General features: G+C 40.5%; 2 protein-coding genes across 2 annotated transcripts; one reads left to right on the top strand and one right to left on the bottom strand.

Annotated features, from left to right (window-relative positions):
• The first annotated feature begins 213 nt into the window (after window positions 1-213).
• On the top strand, window positions 214-9,057 carry LOC119727193 (monocarboxylate transporter 14-like). The gene is made up of 4 exons (XM_038199053.1): window positions 214-505; window positions 6,742-6,885; window positions 7,629-8,519; window positions 8,856-9,057. The coding sequence occupies exons 1-4, from the start codon at window positions 292-294 to the stop codon at window positions 8,975-8,977; spliced, it is 1,371 nt and encodes a 456-aa protein (XP_038054981.1). The 5' UTR covers window positions 214-291; the 3' UTR covers window positions 8,978-9,057.
• Window positions 9,058-11,898: 2,841 nt separating this feature from the next.
• LOC119728817 (sushi domain-containing protein 2-like) lies at window positions 11,899-20,380 on the bottom strand. Its single transcript, XM_038201215.1, has 3 exons — window positions 20,091-20,380; window positions 19,542-19,633; window positions 11,899-17,000 (listed from the first exon to the last, which is right to left on the bottom strand). The coding sequence occupies exon 3, from the start codon at window positions 16,997-16,999 to the stop codon at window positions 13,376-13,378; it is 3,624 nt and encodes a 1,207-aa protein (XP_038057143.1). The 5' UTR covers window position 17,000; window positions 19,542-19,633; window positions 20,091-20,380; the 3' UTR covers window positions 11,899-13,375.
• Between the last annotated feature and the right edge of the window lie 2,727 nt (window positions 20,381-23,107).

The following is a 23,107-nucleotide window of genomic DNA, read 5'->3' as shown; positions in this document are numbered from 1 at the left end:
ACAAACATGGCATCCCACACAGTCAACCTTAAAATTAATGAAAGATACTACATCGAACGAGAACCGATTGCATGACAGTTACTACTACGAATACATTTGAATGACTCATGTTATTTAGCTTCCGACCCTGACCTTGCCTTTATGCAACACGTACTTGATCGAAAAGTACATAAGCCCACAAACTACAAGTACAGCTAGCACACCACTGCATGCATCGCGCTAGGGGCCGAATATAGCTTTACGTATTGAAACATAATCCAAATCCACTGAGTACAGCCATTCAGCAACGATATGGCTTCATCCAGAAATGCAACCACCCGCCAGTACGACCACGACAGTTGGGGCTGGGTAATGGTGGCCACAGCGTTCACCTGCTGTTTGGTTCTCTATGGTAACTTGAAGGCGCTGGGTGTCCTCCTCATTCCGATGACCAACGACCTGGCAAGCGACCTGTGGCTGGTCGGATGGGTTGCAGTGTTGTACGATATTATGCATAATTGTATGGGTAAGTACACACGCATGCATGAACACAGACTTTGCCAACAGTAGCGTGGCCGAGGTTTTAAACTTTCAGCATTGAGAGTAGAATCTTTAAAGCAAGGTATTTACTTAAGAAATTGAGAATGTGTCCCATGATTCGAAAAGCAAGTGACTTGTGTTCTATAAATAAAATTAATGATCTATCTAGATAAGTCTTTCCTTTAACAAGAGTGGAAAAACCAACGGCCTCTAATAACTTTGCTCAGCACGTAGCTCTCGTGTACGGTGGCCCTGGAACGACATTTTAATATTGACTTCTTTTTTTTATTATTATTATTGGTTTATTTCATAAAACAAAATTGTATATTAAAAATGCACAGTATGGTAACCGGTAGGTTGAATTGCACTTTACATTCGTACATCACAAGAATTATATCTTAAGAAGGGTATAAAAATAGATTCGTGAAAGATTGCGATTAAACGATTTACACATTAAGTCAATCTGGGCATCCCATTTGAGATTCTCCTGAACATAAACTCCAAGAAGTTTAAGGCAAGTATTTTGGTTGACCGACAAATCGTCTATGTAAAACTGAGGGTTGACAGGAGGCCGCTGAAAACAGACAATCATAAAATTGCACTTCGTTGGGTTTAGCATATTTTTAATATGAACCTTGTAACTTTTTAATATTGACGTTGTACCTTCGCAATATGCACGTTGCACGTAGCTTAATATCGCATTGTGGAAGTTGTTCCTTTTTTATGTGAATGTTGCAACTTGTTAATGTTCACGTTCGATCTTGTCAATGTACACCATTGATCATGCTTGATGTCATCGTTGCACCTTGCTTCTTCGCAATATGAACCATGCATGTTCCCATTATTAACGTTCGACCTTGCATCTTGTTAATATCATTGTTGAACCGTCCTCCTTCGCAATGTGAATCATGCATTCTAAAAAGTACGAAGTCCTTGTCAAGCCCTATAGTTAAACAACCAGTTATGATGGAGTTTGAATCTGACAGCTGTTTAATGTCACTTAACCTGGGTCTACCTTGTAGTGATTTTTATCATGAATCAAGGCTCTCTGATTTATTTCACATATCTTTTATAATTCATGTTCAGGCTAATGAGCGCTGTTTCACTAGAAAAGATGTGTTCAATTCATGAGACTAATTAATTTCTTGACGGTATACTCTCCGTCAAGTACAATAATGCAAAACAGTGTTCTGTGATCACACTAAGAAGGCTTTTATCTAATACTTTACATCCTTCAAGCCCTATTCAGATTTGTTTTGTGTTTTTAATCATAGTTACGAGAGATTTCCGTCGAGATCCGCGTGTTTAATTAGTATAAGAGTATGGTCTACAGATGTAATTGAAAGGAACATCATTTATATGCGGTGGTACCGTTACGAAATAAAATCCACGTCTTATAAAGCATGACAACAATAGTAAGGTCATACATTGATATTTATTACTTCGGGGAAATATCGGGGATTGCACCAACGGTCCCATTTCCATCAATCATTGTAAAAGCAATAGCGCGCGGGGCACAGGTGGCTTCGGTCAATTATTTAATTGTTTATTCAGTGCATACACCCGCAACACACTCGAGCTTGTCTAGGGGCTACACGTTTTTATGGTTGAGCACGAATCACGTGTTGCCGGGGCACCCTATACGAAGTTGTTTGCTTGGAGTTCATGCATACATGACTGGTCGTCAGCCAATTGCGAATATTCTTCATGTTGCGGTCAGGCGCGGATATCCGGGCCACGTGTAAACGTGTAAACGAAAAAAAAATCAAATCCGTTTAGAAATTTTCCCAAACGTTTAAACGGAACTCAAATTTCAAAAATGGGACCTTGTATTTTGCGCAATTTACCCTCCAGTTTTATTTAAAAAGAATCTACGATGTTTATTTTGTTTAACTTATAAAGAATTAGAAACGCATTTTATAGTTGATCACGTTCCAAGAAGTTTTATTAATACATTGTTCCATGATCAGCAACTGTTTTGTGTCAAATTGATACACAGTATATACAATTGGTTGTGTTTGATTTTTTTCAATACGCCGCTGGGCCGAGATCGATGCCGGGCGGGGATGTTCCCTCTCCTAAGGTTATTCTGATTAAAATACCGAATTTTAAAACAATTCCGAGTCTGTCTTTTTTCTGTATTTTTCTCTGAATGTGCTTGTATTTGCTGAAATCATCACTTGGTGTGTGCAGTAATCAAACCAATGGCTAGCACTTTCATAATGATTTTAAAACCGGCGAGGAAAACAAGTTTACCCTGCTCCCCCGTAAGCTACTCAAGTGAAGGCGTTATTTAAAACGATGTATTTTTGATGCATTGGGATTATTCCCCCCCCAAGTGCTGTAAAGTCCGCCGCTCCCTTAAAAAAAGTTACTGCCGCTTCCGTAACAAGGAAATCGATGACGATGATCCAGAATGTGTTTGGTGTTGGCGGGGGTAAAATAAAAACTATTTTTTGGATCTTAGGGCGGGAGCTGAGGGGCGGTGGCATATTACGGGATCTATTATAGGAAGGAAATTGCGGTTTTTTTTAAGAGCGATATCAACGTAGATTATTTGCTCGTTTTACGCAAAAGTGCACCCCTCCCCCTTGAAAATATATTGTGATACGTAAAAAAAAATCTACCTCTGTAGGAACATTATTAAATGTTGCTATCATTGGCAGAAAAACCTTCCTGTATATAAAAATTACATCGAAATATAAAATTGTTGGATATTTATTATTTTTTTTAACATTTAAATTTGGTTGCCTGACGACCAAAGGATGCATGTAGAACGTAAAATACAGACCCATTGGTAAGGGCATTTTTTTTAAATTCTTGTCAGTTAACATTTTTCCCAACGGCAAGTAATGGTAACGCAGTCGTCAAAAAAAGGCCCCTGTCAAGTTGGTTTAGAATAAAATCTGGACAAGCAATACTGGCCTTACTGTTCTTCAGTCCAGTTTTTAAAAAGACTTGCATTCAATTAATTATTTGGAATATCAACCCCCCCCCCAATAAAAACCAACAACAAAAAAAGAAAATACATTTATTTATCATTTATTCATGTACATGTACACGATACAGGCCTTTACAGGGGTGAAATTCCATGTTTATTTCAGTTACTTTTCCTCACTTTTCGTATAAACTTTTCCCCGGCCTTTGAAAAATAAATGCCCAAATAAAATCCAGCTCCGAAAAAGCCCTTCCAGAGAATGATTGACAGCGGCATTCTCCAAATTGATACAATGCCGCTCTCGTTGTTACAAAGTATATGCGGTTGGGTTCAGCTGTAGGCCATCGAACTTTAAATCCTTTGATGACTTGCCGCCAGTAATTGGAAGATTTTTAGATGATAAACAGCGATGATAGTATCTCAGCCAATGAAATGAGCCGGTTACCGGCAAATAAATACGCCATTGGTTGCTTTCATCACGGGTCCGTCTGCTTTCATGAAAATGACGTTCCTTCCACCAAGCGGCGGAAACTTCAGGTTGCCTAGAAATAATGTTGCTAGGAGGCTCCCCTGTGATGGCTGGGCTGGGACTGCCAGTTGCGTAGCAAGAAATCATATGTGACTATTTTTCTGGCAGCCTGCAGATAACTAGCAGCTCAAGAATGCTGCCGCTTTTGGGAAATTTGTGCAGGCAAAGTTTTTCATATTTTGGAATTTGGATGCAGTTTGCATTCCGTTAAATAAAAGTTTTGTTTGTTTGTTTTTTAACGAAAATTGGGGCTTAAAAAATATAAATAAACGATCTTCCTCAGGCCTTGACATTTCTTGAGTGTATGTTCATTTGATTCGACAACACTTGCAGAATGCAGACGATTCTTTTCTTCTTAATATATTTAGCCTGCAGACTTCAAAAGAACATGGAAAAAAAGGTGGTTAAAGTGTATATAAATGTGACCGCAGTTATGGCACATTAAACTGGGACACAGGCGGCAGTCTTTTTGAAGTCTTGACTAAACGTTTAAACGTTTAAACGCTATGGGAAAATTTTGCTAAACGTTTATCAAATTAAACCTAGATTCACATCCTTAATCCGGGGGGGGGGGGTATGTAGGGTTCGACTTAGCAGTAGCCCGAAAACCAAATGCTCGTCAAAACAGCGGGGATCCTCATACTATTTGGTAAGGAGCCCTGTTGGCGAGCCAAAAATTATTGGGATATGGCAAAGATGAAAGTACAGGAAGAAAGAAATCATTACATTCAGAAAGCAAACCGGTATAAATTTGTGTATAGTAAACGGTTGAAATGATTAGATCGGGTTATTTGAAACAATGACAAATTTGCTTCAGGATGCATGTTTCTACATGTATGCCCAACCTTGGGTTATGGTTAGCCTGAACATGAATTATAAAAGATGAGTGAAATAAAACAGAGAGCCTTGAGTCATGATAAAAAATCACTACAAGGTAGACGCCCAGGTTAAGTGAGATTAAACAGCCGTCAGATTGAAACTTCATCATAACTGGTTGTCTAACTATAGGGCTTGGCAAGGACTTCGACCTTTTTTAGAATGCATGATTCACATTGCGAAGGAGGACGGTTCAACAATGATATTCACAAGATGCAAGGTCAAACGTTCACAATGCGAAGGTACATGGTTCATATTGCGAAGAAGCAAGGTGCAACGTTGACATGAAGCATGATCAATGGTGTACATTGACAAGATCGAACGTGAACATTAACAAGTTGGAACATTCACATTAAGAAGGAACAACTTCCACAATGCGATATTAAGCTACGTGCAACGTGCATATTGCGAAGGTACAACGTCAATATTAAGAGGTTACAAGGTTCACATTAAAAAGGTCAATATTAAAATGTCGTTCCAGGGCCACCGTACTCGTGTGCGGCAGGCTTAAAAGTGAAGAGAATTGGATGTTCCATAATACAAACACGCAGGAGGCAGGCATGTCTTTGTCATGGGTTTTGCGGTTCATTGCGTTTGTAATAATATACAGACCAACACGGATCCTAGACACCATGATAAACGACTGTTCTGAGCTCAAATACAAAATGCACATCTGTGGACTTGCCTTTATTGGTTAGACGCGTTATAACGGGCAGAACGGATTAACTCACCAATGAAAGGACATTATTCTCGTTTGTCGGTCAGGCTTTGAGGCGATTTGCCCAAAAATATCTGAAAATCACGTGTACAGAGTACGTGATTTCATGGGCTGGTTATTTCTTTTAAAGGGAATGTACAACAATTGCTTTTGCTGCAATTTTCAGAAATAAATGGATTTGGAGGATAAGTATGTGTTAGCAAATATTGTTAAAATGACTTGTTTCACGTTTTGGGCTTGTAGATGTTGGAAGAACCAAGAAAACCATTCATGTTCTTGTAGTCTGGTTCCCAGACCCCACTTAAGATGAAACGGAGAATTTATAGGCTTTGGGGAATTGTAAGATTAGAGAGTCAGTCTTGAAGGCTTGTACCCCTTCACAGTTGTGTAATCAATTGCAAAGAAAACACGGAATAACTAAATATGAAAAATTAGGAGCAGTTTTGAAAAAAAAGCCAGTTTTCTCCAACGCTGGTCGACCGACCAGCGTTGGAAAATTACCATTTTTCTTGAAAATGCCAGCACACCAGGAGCCACGATTTACAGGATGCTTTAGACTGTCATTCCCTAACAATCCAGCAAGGTATTTAGTGATAATTTGATCATTTCGTTTTGTAATGTTTGCAAATGATGTATCTTCCCTTTAAGCTCAGCACCCCTAGAAATCAAACAGGATAGATATTTGCCTCACGGCCTTGCGAGGCAGAAAACTTAGGACAAATTCACCATACACGGGGATATTGTGTGAGCCATACGTGCTGAGCCAACGGCCTCGTATGACCTTCTTTGCTCAGCACGTAGCTCTCGTGTGCGGCGGGCTTTATAGTACCCAACAAAAAGTCGAATACATTTACGAATCTTTGTACCACATCGTACCAAAGTTGTATCTAGGCTGTGAGGTCAAGTGTACAGAGTAATTTATTGTGTTTTAGTGAATGTTTTTAGTGTTAACTTCAGGAATCAGTATTTCAACAGCACAATTTAACCTAACGTGCATTCCTTCTTACGGAATATTTTTTTTTAAAGATGTCCCTCACAGATTGCCGCTATACGCATGAGGTCTTTTTGTTCTGTCCTGACGCATTTTTTTATACCATTGAATGGTAGGTCAACACCACTGTGATCGCGATTAAGAATTACTATTTGTCCTTGTCTCGGCAGGGCCTGTTGTCGGAGCACTAAGTCGCTTGCTGGGCAGCCGTCCCATGATGGTGTTTGGTGGACTTCTCACTACGCTAGGCTTCATGTTAACGTCAATATCATCCAACGTTTTCGCTGTGGCTGTTTTTATTGTTGGATTATCAGGTACAATTATATCCCCGGTCAATATCAAGAACAGATGTAATACATTTTTAAGTAAATGTTGCCAAAGGTTGAAGACTGAGTGGCCAGAAACTACACTCAACCAAAAAAGAAAGTCCCCCTTCCGATACTTTTTTGTCTACTTACTAAAAACTACTGAGCACCTCTCGCTCAAATGACGACTAATCAGTACAGAAATTCCTTAGCAATCCAGTCATTCTCTTTATTTGGCCCCAAACAGTGATAATGTATATGCAATCTATGACCAATGATACAGAAAACAGTTGCACCTTTGTATACGTTCAAGTTGTGGTTCACACTCAACTTGCAAGTATACAAAAGTGCAATTTTTTTCGGTACCATTTGTCATAAATTGCATAATTTTGCTTACACATTATCGCCGCTTTGGGTCAAACGAAGAGTAATTCTGGATTGCTAAGAATGTTTGTACTGATTAGTTGTAATTTGAGCAAGATGTGCCCAGTAGTTTTTGAGTTAGAAAAAAAAGTGTTAGGGGGGACTTTCTTTCTTGGTTGAGTTTTTGTCCATATTAATCTTAGTGGCTTTCAAAATAAAAAAAATATTACTTCTTTCTAACCTAGCTTGCAATAAAAAAATATTAGGCCTACAATAAAGACACTTTCACACTAGTTATACGAGCCTGTTGATGATTTCTAGCTACCAGATTGAATTTACTGCAAACATCCTATTGGCCATGCTCAAGACCAGACACATTTTTGTTGCAGGTATAGGGACTGCATTTAGTACGTTCATCAGCTTGGCACTCACGGCTTCGTACTTCAAGGACAAATATCCACTTGCCAATGGACTATCAACAATGGGTGGTCCTATTGGGATGATAGCTTACGGACCAGTTACGCAGTTGCTTCTGGGCACCTATGGCTGGAGAGGAACCATGCTCTTAGTGGGAGGTATCTCGTTTCATCTAGTGGCGTGTGCTATGTTGGTGCGACTGGATCCATCTTCCTCCTCACCAGACAATGAACAGTACCAAGAGGTTTCGGTAAACGATGGGGACGAAAACCAGTCGGCGGGAGAAGTCAGAGATTGTACTGATGACAAAACTGATAACTCAAAGAAGTGTTGCTGCGATCCAGACCATCGACAATATAGGACTGGAATGTGTTGCCGAAACATTGTGAAAGCAATTGATATGGCTTTGCTGACAGATGTCAGGTTTGTTTTGCTAACTTGTGCGAGATGCACAGCCAATTTTACCTATAGTGCATGGGTGGTTTACATGGTGTCGCACGGGCAGTTTCAGGGCCTTAGTGAAATTCAAGCTTCGTTTCTGCCCACTGCGTTCGGTGTTGGCAACGTTATCGGAAAGTTGGTATTGCCACTCCTGCAGCAGATCGGCATTAAACCGTCCATGACATTCTGGGCGTGTTTTGGGGCAGGTATCGTCAGTGTATCGTTCCTCCTTGACGCCTTCATCAGACCTTTCATCGGACAGTTAGCTCTTACTGGATTCGTAGGCGTTGGTTACGGTGTGTTTTTTCAAGCCCTTGACGTCATGGTACGGTTTCTTGTGAGTGATCACCGGTTTGTTAGTGTCCTGGGATGGCAAGGAATGTTCGTTGGCGTTGCTGGGACACTCGGTGGATTGATATCAGGTTGGTTCGTTTAACATATGTTTTTAATACAGAGGAGCAGTGCGGTGCACCATTTTAGTTTACATCGATAACTTGTACTTTATTGTTTTGGTTGCAGAAGCTCAGGGGGAAAAAACTATAAAAAGTCCCGTGTCAGTTTGACCTGGTAGCCGAGTTATTGAGAGTGTAAATTTTACCAGCCCAGCGCTGCGTGTCTTTATGCACCCAGGGTCGACTTCGTTGTTTAGCGTTGTGTGAATTTTTCTTCTTGCCAACAGGTTTTTTTCTGACGGGGGGTAGGGTGTACAGATTTCTTTCATTGAAACTAAAGTACAAATAAATGTCTTTTTTTCACAGGATGGATTTACGAGTGGACGGGAGGTTTCAGTATAGTTCTCTGCGTGTTTGCTGGAGTGACGTTGCTTTCTATTCCCTTCTTCGTTACCGAAGCTCTATACGCCAAGCGAAAGGCGCTCTAACATGGATCATATTCTAAAAATTTTGGATCCTATAATTTTCGTTTCTCTTGTCCCTGTTGCATCCGTGTACGATTTTGTTAATGCTGGATGAACCCCTTAATGCCCTTTACCCAAAAAGTGTTTGTCAGGCCAATCACCTAACCAACAGTTGAGAATAGTTTGAGCTCATGTTTATAATGATACTAAAAGGTTAAAAAGTTCCGAGTTATCAGGAACAGGAACAATGTAACACATTGGACCCGAAATTTATAACATGATCATGCGTTTGTGTGACAGTTAAGGTGCATGCATGGACAGCCGATTATACAGCATATTGCGCTCTATGCAGCCGAACGACATCAATGGAAGAGCGCGCTATCGATGAGACGAATTCGTTTCGTCGATAGCGCCCTCTACTGTTGATGTCGTTCGGCTGCATAGCGCACCATATACGACCTATGAGCTCCGTGCGCTACCAAAAGAGGGCGCCCTTTTACCTAACAATGGGTGGGACATTTCGCCGGTGGACGCGCACCGTTCCTTGTGTGTGACGCACGTACACAAGGGGATTGTACTATTTACACGCAGTGGCCGCGCTTCGCGGCAAATGAATTGCAGTCAGCCAAGATGGCATCGGTCGGTCACCCCCAACTGTACTTCCTTTGCCGGTGAGGGGGTGTTTGTGAACAGAGCGGATATGTAAACGAACATTATATCAATCCAGTCTTGGACCAAGACTAATTCAACCTAAGCTACAGTCTTCGAGTGAATAACTACAATGGTTCGATTTTAAAACTTCAATTTTTACGAACTTCAAAACACTAGAGGGGCCATCAATCGCAACTGTAACACAAAAAAAAGTTTTTTTCTTGTCATAAAACCCCGAAGTCAATTTAACACTTTCGCCATTGTAACTTGAATGAAAATCCTAGGGTTAACTTTCTCAACAGCAGTTGTCAAAGCTTCCGTAAATCAAAGGATAAAAAAATCAGACATCGATAAACATAAAACTAATTTAAAGTTTAAACCACGATCAGTTTGTCGTAATAAGCTGAGTAAAAACAAGAATTTTTACATAAGAATTATAATTTGCATACAGTGTTGTAAGACGAATTTCACGCAAACGGTGTACACTACTGTAAATGGGCAATTCCTTGGTTTTGTAGCTAATTTTATTTAATTTCCAATGTAAAAAAAAATACATATTCCTCGCGTTTTTTTTATTTGAAGAACACATTTAGACTTATAAAATGAACTTGTTTAAAAAAAAACTAATAATTTGAGTGACCAGTTAATAATCCAAGTGTGCAACATTTTAGTACAACATGCAGTGTAAGTTGTTAACAAGATTCTTATATATGCTAACCGTTCTACCTATTTAACCTCCGCATACACTTCGAGGCCTATTGCTTGACAGCACAAAAAGGAAAATAATGTACCCGATACGGATTCCTCGTTATTATTCACCATTGATGATCTCTGCCAGTCAACTAGACTCTTGGTATTGGTAAGTCTAAGCGAAATGTCTATATAATAAAACGGCAGGAAAGTCTTCCAATTGAAGCGTAGTCAAATTTTAACTAATGGACTTTTTTGTGTTAAAAAAAGATTTTTACTCGTAATACCTCTTCGGTACAATTTGGCGTCTTACCTCGACAAAGAGTTCATTGAGATTAAGTTCACGTTAAGCATATAGCTTGCTGAGCAAAATACCACGTGTCTTTTTGAGACTGTTTCAATCAATCAATTAATCAATGAATCTTACTCTATTTACCACATCACAATACAGAACGATATGCCAAGAAAATCATAAGATCACAATAATTTGGAGGGGGGTCTCTAAAAAGCAAGGCTTGTTGAGTAGTGACCCCACATAAGTAATCAATTAAATTAATTAGTTTATTTAATGTGAGTTACAACAATTACATTACACACATACACAAACCACATACAGATACACCAGACAATTTACTACAAGGGGACATGAACATGACGAGTAACATGACGAGTAAACCCGTTATACATTATTAAAAGTAATTATAAGTAATTATTTAGCAAGTGAGCCTTATATTTATGTTTAAATAATGATTGACTGCAAATACTTTTAATGACGTATCCAGCGAATGCCATAATTTGGAAACCTCATGCTTTACTGTCATTGTAGCAAGTTTAGTTCGTGAAAAAAAACCCGGTGGAATTCAGTACATTGCCTTGTAAAATAGTGATGAATATTTTCATTTCGAGACTCATTGCAAAACAAAATTGTGACTTGGCATTTCTTTGGGAGGAAAGCGTATGAAAATATATGCTCTGGGAACCCGGACCCAGGGGCATTTTATTTTTTGAGTAAATGAAATTGAAATTCTATAAATTTGCTTTGCATTCTCAGTGAACGTTCATGCAACGATTAAACACAAATATTCCATCGGATTTGCATTTTTTTTTTCTGAGTATTTTCTGTAAGCAAGTAATAGTTGAAAGCAAAATGTAAATGAATAGGTCAATAAAAGATTTGTTTATCACATTCCAAAAACACTTCAATCTTCTAAATACTGGATCTCAAAAATTCCGATACATTGAAATCATCTTTAAAAACAATGTCATGAATATCACTCATTGAAGTAGCCTGTAATTAACACTAATCAAACGATATACAGGATTTTATAATTTAGTCAAAAGTCTGTCAGGTATCAAATTTGAGTAAATATTGAGCAAGGAATGTTGTGTAATGATGTGATATCCAAAAACTAACTACTCAGAAGCTTCTAAACTACTGCGCGGTAACACTATGTACTTTGTACTTAATCTCATATTATACTCCATTGTAACATACACATATCAAAGTTCACGAGTCCAATATTTTACTCGATAGTCGCCTTCACAACAAGAGTCTACGTGAAATCCATGACTGACAATTACTATCCTCATCTGAACGGTTGAAATAAAATTCTCTTGGCAAAAGAGTTTTGGTATTATTAACATACTTGAGATCATGTACATTTCTTAGTTATAAAACAAACTTGTCGGCAACAATACTGTTAGAGCAAACTGTTTAGAAGTGAATATTAATGCAAGGCATGAAGTGTTTGAAAAAGTGTGAAGAATACATCATTTTACACATATCACTACAATCCCGTTAGTTGAACAATAGGAACGAAATACTTTTAACTCTCCAATTGCAATGCAATATTATGTAACTGAAATTTGCAAAAAGTAGGTGTTAATTGAGCTGCGAAAATACTTTTATATCTAGTTAAATGTATCGATACTCTATCCTTTTTTTTATAAAGAAAAAAAAAGAAATATATGTATAAATGAATGTGTTGTGGGGTTTGCAATTAAAACTGTTGCAATTAAGTCTAATTCTAAGGTTCAAAATCTTCTGAGCCATGTATTGTAGATTCTCATTTAATCATGATCATGCTCTGACATTTTTAAACTATGAATTCATGAGGCCAACTGGTCCATAACACTATTAAAAGAAACACACTGTAGGCTTACAGTATTTCTGCTAACTTACATATTAGGTCTTCGGTTAAAAAGGTTTGGCTTTCTGCATTCTGTTTCTTTTCTGATATGTGGCAGTGTTGTAGTCGAGACCATCACAAGACCAGACAGGAATGCCTTTGTTGTAGTTCATTTGAATAGCTTGTGACTTGGACTGAGACTGGAGGTCTTGTGTTGGTCTTGCAGGGTCTCCACTACAACACTGATATGTTGGCAGGAATGCAATTGCTTCATTACAAATTGATCTCATGTACTATACGCTTCTTGTATAAGCCTATCATTAAAGACCACTTAATGAGAGTAGTTTTGTTATTTAAATTCAATGTGTGACAATACCAAAAAAAACAGGTTTCTGCTCTTGCGTAACTTAGTGGAACACAGACATGCATCAGATGTGACGTATAAGGTGCAAGGGGACTTTTGGTTTGACTTTTAACAATCTGGTTACTGTTGTAATAGGCCTTCATTAACCCATGGCTATTCACCAATTGCACGTCCTGTATATTTTCATGGGGGAATAGAATATGCAGACATTTACTCGTCTCCCTGTCCTATCGAATTGAAGGGCACTGGTGTCCGCTTATTCCTTTCCCTAATTATTGTGAAGGAAACGAACAAGGTCACAAATCATTAATTTGGGGTAGATGACTTGTGCACATGGTAAATGCACGTTATGCTCACACGGAAGTGTTGAACCTGGGTCACTGGTTAAACAAAATCCGTCCAATGAGAACCGAAAGAAATTACCAACGCCCTTGGATAAGGCAATGGGAACGAGCAAAGTACAAACATGGCATCCCACACGGTCAACCTTAAAATTAATGAAAGATACTACATCAAACGAGAACCAGTTGCATGACATACTACGAATACATTTGAATGGCTCATTTTATAATCCCTCTTCATTGTTATTTAGCTTCCGACCCCGACCTTGCCTTTATGCAACACGTACTTGATCGAAAAGTACATAAGCCCACAGACTACAAGTACAGCTAACACACCACCAACAGCAATCGCAGCTATGATGCCCCCATCTAGCCCTTTCTTCTCTCCATCTTCTACGTCAATGCAAATAGGAAGGTCAGAAGACCACTGACCATCCTTAAGACAAGTCAGACTAGAAGACCCTTTCAAGGAAAAGCCATCATCACAAGCCACATCCACAGTGGCGTTAACGAGATACACAGTCCCTGACAGCTTTCCGTTCTCCACATCACCCGGGTAGCCACAACTGACAATCTTCACCAACCCTTTCTGGACTTCACTTATTGTGCTTTCCACCACCAGAGTCTCGTTAGCAAAAGACAGGCTGCCGGTGATTACCGCATCGAAGACACACTCAATGGAATCGCCACACAGGTCCTTGATTTCCTGACTCACTTTGTTCAGATCAGGAACCTCGAAGTTCGGGGAAAACTCAGGAAAGTGGTATGTGTTGTAGTCAAATGGGGAAATGTAGGTGAATATAGAGTCTTCTTTAGCCACCAACCACTCCAAACCATACTCGTGAAGTTCTTTCAGCGAAGAACCAGGCTGCATAATGGTTCCGTTTGGGAACTGAAGGTCGTCATCTGGATTTCCGTTTAGGTTACCAAGAAGCCCGGAAACCCGACCTTCGAACTTGGTATCCAGTTGAGCGATGAAAGACATCACCTCGGTATCGATGTACACGGTGACAGCGATGCCAGCATTAAAGGCTATGTTGATTTTGGTCAAGTCAGAGTTGAAGCGGATTTGAACACCTCTGAGGTGATGAACTTTGAAAGGTATCGAGTCAAGATGCAATGGCTCACCATCTACAAGAATCAGTGTCTCCTTGACTTTTAAGGAATCGTTTGTTTGAAGAACGAATGCCATATCAGACATCTGTATCTGGACTTTGGAGGAATCGTTGGTTTGAAGAACGAATGCTGTGTACACAGAGGCGTTGGTGTTGCGGTACCTCTCCATACGGGCTTGAAAGGTTAAGTTATTTTCTGCAGATGACGCCATTAGAAATTCTCCTGCACCGTTAAAGGTGAACTTGTAGCCATCTAGACTTGTCAGATGGGGATCCCCAGTGCCCCCAGCCGGTCGAGGTGGTTCGTAGTCAGAACAGTCATCTGATGGCCTGTACTTGTAATAGTTGTTACAGTCGTTTGACAGTACACACGAGCAAAGCCAAGGAAGAACGTCGAACCATTGATGTTTCCAGAAATGTTCTCCCGGACTGTACCTGTCGGCTGTTCCTCCCCCACGGGGCCCAACAAGGATGTTACCGTCGTTCCCGTAGCAACACTGTTGGCCTGCTCCAGTCGGCAATGAATTAACAGAACGATAACAGTTCGCAGCACCCGGATGGAAGACGGAATTCATAAAATTCGCCTCCTGAAAATTAAGAATGTCTCGGTCAGCTTGTGCTGTGTTGCAGGGACACGAAGGAAGCCCAGTAGGCGTAGTATCCTTTAACTGGTACTTTGAAACTTCACATGTGATTGCAGTAACTATAATAACAGCTGGACCATAATGACGTAAGCGCAACAACAAACTCCCAATACTTCTTTGTCTTGTCATTCCAATTGGAGTAAGATAAAATGCTGTGAGTGACAAACCATCACTGGTGAGTGTTTCCAGGTCGCTTGCATGTATCGTCAGTCTTCCGTTGTTCAAGACATTGTTCTTCACTGCAACACCTTCCATCAAGACTGGATTACCGTCACTGTCGTAATCTGTGTCTTGCATCATAACAGTCACATGTGAAACGCCTTCACCAAGACTTCTGGGATCCCAAGATAAGACGATTGGGTCACCTAAGGTAAGGTCAATGATGCCATTGCCATATTCAGATGTCACTTGTTGGATTTGAACTAGTGGTGCGAGGTCTTCTTCGCCTGCAACGTACACAATGCCAGAGTACGGAAATGATTCACCATCGTCAAGCGAAACATAGACAGATGTAAGTCCGTTCGTGTAAAAGGTGGGGGTGATACAGACCACGGTATAAGAGTCGGTGCGTTCACCAGGAACCAGGACATCTCCGAAGCCAGTGGAAAATTTGCACATGGCATTTTGAAGGGATATAGCGTTTGTCTGCAAACAGGGAACAGTTACCGTAAAAAGCTCGCCACCAAGTTCTCGTAAATAGTACGGTGTCAAACTCAGCACTTGTTTATTGCTGGGGAGAGACAGACCAGCGGCGTAGCCATAGGATTCGGAACTCTCATACCCATAGACAATGACGGAGAGGGGTGATGAATAAGGATCTGTTTGTTCGACGTAGTAGACACCTTCGCCTTTAGGTAGTTGAACAGTAAGTGACATGTAACTAGTGTGAGGAACATCGCTTTCGTGTACATTTGTGCCGTTGATTAGGGAGCCGTTAAGATAAACGGTTTCCCGAGAATCGTTTTTCACAATGATATTGATGAAATTGAAGTAACCACCGGAATCACCTGCAGAATGAGGAGGGGTCGTGAATCCAAACACAAACCCAAAGTGTTCTTCTGCAGGAACCTGAATGATGGAGGGGTCGACTGTGATACCATTGATGGACGCCAAATGCTGCATCATCAGAGCGGGTTTGCTTGACGTAACGAGGCCGGAACCCGAAAGACGCCCTTCCCAAAATTCACCCGGTTCCAACGACTGGTGTTCAAGGCCGGGAATGGTAAGGTTTGTTTCGCTGAAATAAGCAACAATTCGGTAGATGTTGTCATCGTCACTTCGGGCCGCGGTGTACATGTGTTTCTGTCCCCAACTTTTAACTGGTACCAACTGCTCAGTCACTGTATCACAAGCTGAACCAGCGTGGTTTGTGCATTCATTGCCACTGAACACAGCAACTGGTTTGTCACTCTGAATGATGCTTCCAGTTACATCTACCAACATATTACCTTGGATTTGAACGGCTTCTAAGTTATTGACAGTGAATCTCAACACGTCACCTGGACTATAGCTCTGCCCTTGGAATGTAACAGCTCCCCGTACAGTAACCTGGACCAAAGTGGAATCCTCTGTCCCAAGTACAGCAAACTGCGATCGTTGATCACCCAATGGTCTTGACGTCGTCACCACGTATTGCATGCCAAGATTGTTTGTGGGTATGCAAAGAAAACCGTCAGTGGAGTAATCTTGATACATCAGACCGTAAGCAGAAACATCAGAGCTTGCTGAAATGTCCAGCACTTTTTGGCTTCTCTCTGTGTTTTCCATCACCAGTTCAACTGGTATGTTGGTCTTGATAAATCCACCAGCATCGATCACAAAGGTCTCCTGGAATGGTTTCCCTTCTGTTTCGTGCTTACTGCTGACGGTGACCGTGGTTTGCTGATTACTAAACGCCACCACCAAAATAAACAGCTCCCTGGATGCGAGGTAGCCGTCATTGATATTATCAATAAACCCAAGGACAAAGTGTTTACCTCTTGATATCCCAACGCATTGAGGCTGTTTGTTATCAGGTAACTCAAGATCCAGAGCCGAAGCAAGCATTTCGGGAAATGCAAGTGTCAATAAGATGACCAGCCAGAAATGATGTCTCTTCAGTAGATGCTTCATTCTATAGACACAAACAGAGCAATTATCTTACACAACATACAATTAACAAGATAATTAACTCTATAACACTTATTAGGATGTGGAATGAAATGGTTTTCAAAATCACATGTATTATGATTTTGAATTTTGTTTGGTACATGTTCTGAAAAAATGGATGAACGAGTTAAACCCGAAAACGAGTTATACCCGAAAACTGGTCAGCTGGTCCGTCTCACATAGACAGCTTCATTTTGTCAATGTAAGTTGGGACAGTCCAAAACAATAACTTAACATGAAGCTTATATTGTCGCATCCTGATTCTACGGCAGTTGATCTGCAACTGAGTTTCAAGTGACACCGCGTGTAAATAATTGCCTAACAGAACAAAGGGGTCTTACGTTCACTGAAAACAACTAAACTGTAACCGGCAGGGAGATATAAAGCCTCAGGATTTCGGCTACATGGTTAGTCAAGACCTCTGGCTTTAGGCGTAAGGATCGGAGGTTCAGGACTTTAGGTTTTATATGTAGAGCTGGGTGGTTAAGGTTCAGTTTGAAGTAAGTCAGTAAGTCAGGTACTGAGAGAAAAGTGGGCTGTCCCTTCGTGTCTAGCAAAACTGTGAGACTTTGTTTAACACTTGAATTTTGTATTTACTGGTGGGTCAAGCGGCGCTGCATAACAAAGTCATACCCATCGCACATTTAATCACGCAAGGCGTACAAATTACATTTGCTTTGAATACCTTACTGATTTACCGACCGACGACCGATTCATCGCAGGACAAAGGGGTCTAATTTTGTTACGTTCACTGAATACAGTTAAACTGTAACCAGCAGTGAGATAAAGCCTCAGGATTTCGGCGCCATGATTCAGGGGTCATTCATGGGGAGCTAAGACCTCGTTCTTTAGGCCTCAGGATCGAAGATTCAAGACTTTAAGTTTTATACCTAGAGCTGGGTCAGGGTGGTTAAGGTTGAGTTTGAAGTAAGTCAGTAAGTCAGTTACTGAGAGAAAAGTGGGCTGTTCCTTCAGTAAGACTTTGTTAAACACCTGATTTTTTTTTGGTACTGGTGGGTCAAGCGGCGCTGCTAAAACAGTCAATCCCATTGCATATTTAATCACGCAAGGCATTCAAATTACATTTGCTTTGAATACTTGACTGATTTACCGACCGACCTACCGATTCATCGCATGTTTCAATAATCAAAAACTGGATACAAAATCTTGTTCGATTGCTAATAATTCATCATTAACTGATGTATAAGTTTCCCTGGCTATTTGTTTTTAATTTTTCATTCAAACTCACTATTTGTAACATTCAATTTCGTCCGAGACAAATTTCACACGCATTTAACCCAACAAATTTAGTCATTTACCATTCAATTTCAAATTTGGTCACCCCGTTTAAACAGCAGGTCGACGATATTCGTCATTACAGATCATAGTCGTCTAGGCTGTTGTCGAATGGCAGCATTCAGAGATCAATTTATAGCTCCTGTTAAGTAAATTAGTCTGGTGCGTGACTTGAGCATTTTCCTTGTATAAATAAGCACAATTTGGCACATTCGCTCACATGTTTTTATGGGACCAAGCATGGAGTACTGAACTCATAGAACATTCACCCCAAAAAAGTGTAACAATCAACTTTTTTTTTTATAAACAAACAAACAAAAGCTAAGTCTTAGATGAAAGAAGAAAACAAAAACCACGAATCGATAACCCTGAAATCCCCGTGTAATGTGCCAAACATATTGAGTGTAAAATACTTTAAGAAGATAAATTGATGAAGAGACAAGAAAAGAAAAAAGTGGAGAATTATTTTTTTATATATACATGTATAGGCCTATGTTTTTCCTAGCTATTAAAAAAAAAACTCATTCAAAACTCACCAACTCTAATATTCGATTTCGTCCAAGAAAATTTCACAAGCTTTTACCAAAACCACCGTAGTCATTTACCATCACATTTCAAAGTTTGGTCACCCTCTTTAGTCACCTGGTCGAATATATTGGTCATTATTGATCAAATTAAGTCGTTGCTGAATGGCAGCATACATGGATCGAATTCGTCTGATGTTAATCAATTGAAAACGTATGTTAAGTAACTTAGTCTGATTTCCGCCTGAGCATTTTGCTTTGTCCCCCAGCACAGTTTGGCACATTCGATCGGACCAATTGGAGTGCAGAACAGCAGCGTACAGCTTTTGGTGCCAGGGGGCAAACACGTCTGAAAGCGTGTGTTCATTGTTTGAATGTACTTGCACTGAATTTGAAATTGTCTGACAAATTTAAATACGAAATTAACTTTTGGAAGTGCACCAAATCGATGTTGATAGGCGAATTTGAATATTAGAAACGGTGAAATCAAATGATAAACGTTTTAAAATAGCCGGGAAAACCTATAATAGTCGATCGACCAGACAGTCAGTCAATCCTTAACATCACTGAATGCATTAACAGCATTATTATTATTTTTGCAATTTCAGTACGTTAACGAAGGTGTAAAAACACAAACCTTCTACCAAGAGAGAGGGACAGCACTGGACATTATATTTCATTCTCACCTGGACAACGAATGACGTTTTAGCCGCAAACAAATGATTTGTCTAGAGAACCAACTGCTCGATCCTGTTTCAGATGTATTAAAGGCTTGCTCCTATAGAACCAAAGAGTATGAACGCAAAACACATTTTGCAAATTAGGCAAGTATGATCATGAGAGTCTCGAGAGGGTGCACGGGGGTCGTCCCCACCCCCCCCCCCCTCCCAAATGGAAAAGCAAGCAAAAACCAAAACACAAAAAGGAGGGGGGGGGAATAAAAGAAAAGAAGAACAAAAAGAAAAACAAGTGTGAAGTCATATTGCTATTAATTTCATACACATTTAACAAAATGGGCGTCCACAGGGGTGTCAATGGGGTAACGGTTGGCAAATTTTCCCCAGCCCACCCTCGACAAATCATAAGTGGTGAATATGCTAGAGAAAGTACAAGGGTTTTTCGGGAAACAAAACAAAGGTGCTTTGCCTCCCTCTAGAATAAAATCCTGGCGACGCCCATGAGTATGATACATGTTAAATTCGTATTTTAGAGGCATGAATAAAAAAAATAGTCACCTTTCGATTGTCTCCTCGTTCCCGTGGTAAAGCGCAGACGGCCTGTCGACACAATAAACAACCTCCCTGGCCAAGATATGTGTTACTGTACTCCCTTTATAGCTTTCAGCCCTGCTATAAAAGCTTCGTGGCTAGATCCGGTTCACTTTGATAGTCCATAGATTTTAATCTCGTGATAAATTATCGTGGGCAGATTGCAAAATTTGCTCGATGTTTTCTGGAAATTCCCGTAGATCATAAGGCCTGTTTTATCGGGAGGGCTAACTGTTTGATGAGAATTGTTTACACTCCAAGTTGTATGATAAACCATGACCTTGACGGCATTGAACCGCTGGCAGGAATTTACGGGGACGTCCCCTGTTTTAGATAAACCATTATGGTGACATAAAGCCGTAGGAAATCGATAACATGTTATCAGCTGCTTTGTTTACTTCGTAAAATCAACGTTTTGCCCTTTGCTCACGCTCTGAACAAACAAGCCTAGCGATGTCTAGTCTGAGTATCACCTGTTATCCACAGAGCAAGTCTAATTTATAACGTCTGATACGTCTAGACAAAACGAAATATGCAAGCCGCGCCCCGGCCCAGCCAATCGGAGTCGACTTTAGGAAATTTTATTGCCAAATCAGGACTAAATGTTTTGATTGGTCAATGCAGTGTTTTGTAATACAACGACAGCCGGGCGCATATGCGCGTAGCATGATACAGAGCGCATGTCGCAGCTTTTTTTCTATCCATTGTCTAATTAATCTTGCCTAATTAATCAGCGAATCGGCCCACAACCGTGTAAGCCGCGCCCCGGCCCAGCCAAGACAGTGAATATGGGAATTTTTCAAGACTAGTGGCTATGGGATTTGTTTTGCACTGTTGCACCCTTACCCTCAATGTAAGAGATCATGGCACCATGATCCATGATATTTTGAGCAGATATAGTCGCTGATTAATTATGCAAGACAACCGCCTCATGACCTCTGGGTGCTGACCAATGCAGCGGGTGCTTTCTATATCGGGTCTTCGGATAAGAAAAAACCTAGACACAGCATCAATAGGTTCACAGTGTGGTCACGCGCTCAGTATTATTTTACTCGATACGCAGCCAGCCGGCCGTTGTTGAATTTAAAAAGACTGCCTTCAAATTGACCAATCAAACATTTAGTCCTGAATTAGAAATGAAATGACGTAGTGATTTAATAAGTAAAGTCAACTCCGACTGGCTGAGGCACGGGATCGCGTAAATCTGCATGCTAAGATATATCAGACGTTAGACAAAGACTGGGCTCCTTGGATAACGGATGAAACTCAGACTTCCGTTGCCGAGGTCTGCGTTTACTGCCACTAATTGCGATTCGTGAAAATCAATTTATTATTGGTAGTTGTAGGGTTAAAATGCCTCGATCGGCGGCTTTACACCACATGCATGAAATGGCCAAAGTCTTCCGATATGTTATCATGTTATTTATACGGAAATGACAGTTTCATTTTACGCGTTGTCCATGTGGCCTTTGCCCTCTTAAACCAGACACGTTGGTTTGCAAATGAGCATTCGCCCATGCGCGACGCGATCACAAGACTACAGTCAAATCAAAGGGGGGCGCCCTTGCAAACAGGAAAGCGCTTTAATTACAACTGAACATCCCATGAGCTCTAAAATAATTCCCATTTACTTTAGCATAAATTTACGGTATGTGGGGTAATAGGGTGTTGCCCCAAATCCTAAAATTGCCCGGACGTGGATATCCTAAGAGATAAGGGGGTGGGACAGCTCAGCCTCGACTCCATGGGCGCGTGCGCGTTCCTTACGCTAACCCCTGACCGTGATGATGACGTAAATGACGCTGATTGGCTATTCACAGCGTACTGTGCGCGCATTTCGAAGATTTCACGCCGGGCGCGCCCATAATGCGCTCGCGTGCTTTGCACGTAACGTCACGTACGAACAAAAATGTGTTATTCAAAAGTCGCGATGCCTGTAAGATGTGGATTATAGCAGCCTTGTTTTTCGCTTAAAAAAAACCTGTATCTTCGTTTGTAAAGGGACGAAAGGGGTACGTACATTTAATAAAAATCTTTGCTAAATAACGCAACGTCCAAAAGTTTTGTTTGAAAGGACTGATTCTTCAAAATCACAACTTTTAACATTTTGAAGATGGCGTCAGCACGTAAAACGGATAAACTGCAGCCTAATTATAATGTGCAATATTTGACACATTTAAATTGCACAATTCCAGGGGTTAAGATCACGCGAGGCATGATGGGAAACAACATGGCGCAGCAAGATCGTACCCATGGGGAACGAGGTTGGGGATAGCTGGACACCTCCTTCTTCTTAGTCTTGGCTCAAGACGCTAGTATACAAATAACGAATGTTTGTGAGTGCGACGGTAAGAATAATTTCATGAGGTGACAGATTGAATGTTCTATTCCACGAGGCGAAGCCGAGTGGAATAGAACATTCAATCTGTCACCGAATGAAATTATTCTTTCCATCGCACGAACGTAAAACGTTCGAGGTTGGGGATAGCTGGACACCTCCTTCTTCTTAGTCTTGGCTCAAGACGCTAGTATACAAATAACGCCTGAATAAATTCTCGTCATTTGATTGGTAAATTATAAACTACAATTTTTTTTGATTTTAAAGATGTTTAACTACCCCTTCACGAAAATGTTTGAACCCAACGCTGTAGCGCTGGCTCTTTGGAACAATACGCGCTACGCTGAACGCGCACACCAGCATGCATTTTGCACGCACATACCGCGTCATGGAACAAGCGCAAAGTGAAACGGTATAACGCATGGGTATAACGCATGGTCGCACCGTGCATTATACCGAATAATAATATGTCACGTGATCTACAATTCACCAATCAGATGACGGGGATTTATTCAGGTGTTGTATAATGATCGATAGTGGACGGTGAATAGTGCGCCCTTTAATGCCACAACAATTATACCAGGGGGCATGCTCGCACTAATGTCTTGGCCATTTCGTATCAGCGGTTGAACTCTTTTTTTCTTTT

Source organism: Patiria miniata, unplaced genomic scaffold (genome assembly GCF_015706575.1).
Source record: "Patiria miniata isolate m_02_andy unplaced genomic scaffold, ASM1570657v1 HiC_scaffold_20, whole genome shotgun sequence".
Lineage (NCBI taxonomy): Eukaryota > Metazoa > Echinodermata > Asteroidea > Valvatida > Asterinidae > Patiria > Patiria miniata.
The sequence above is the reverse complement of the archived record's forward strand: the minus strand, read 5'-3'. Positions and strand labels throughout refer to the sequence as shown.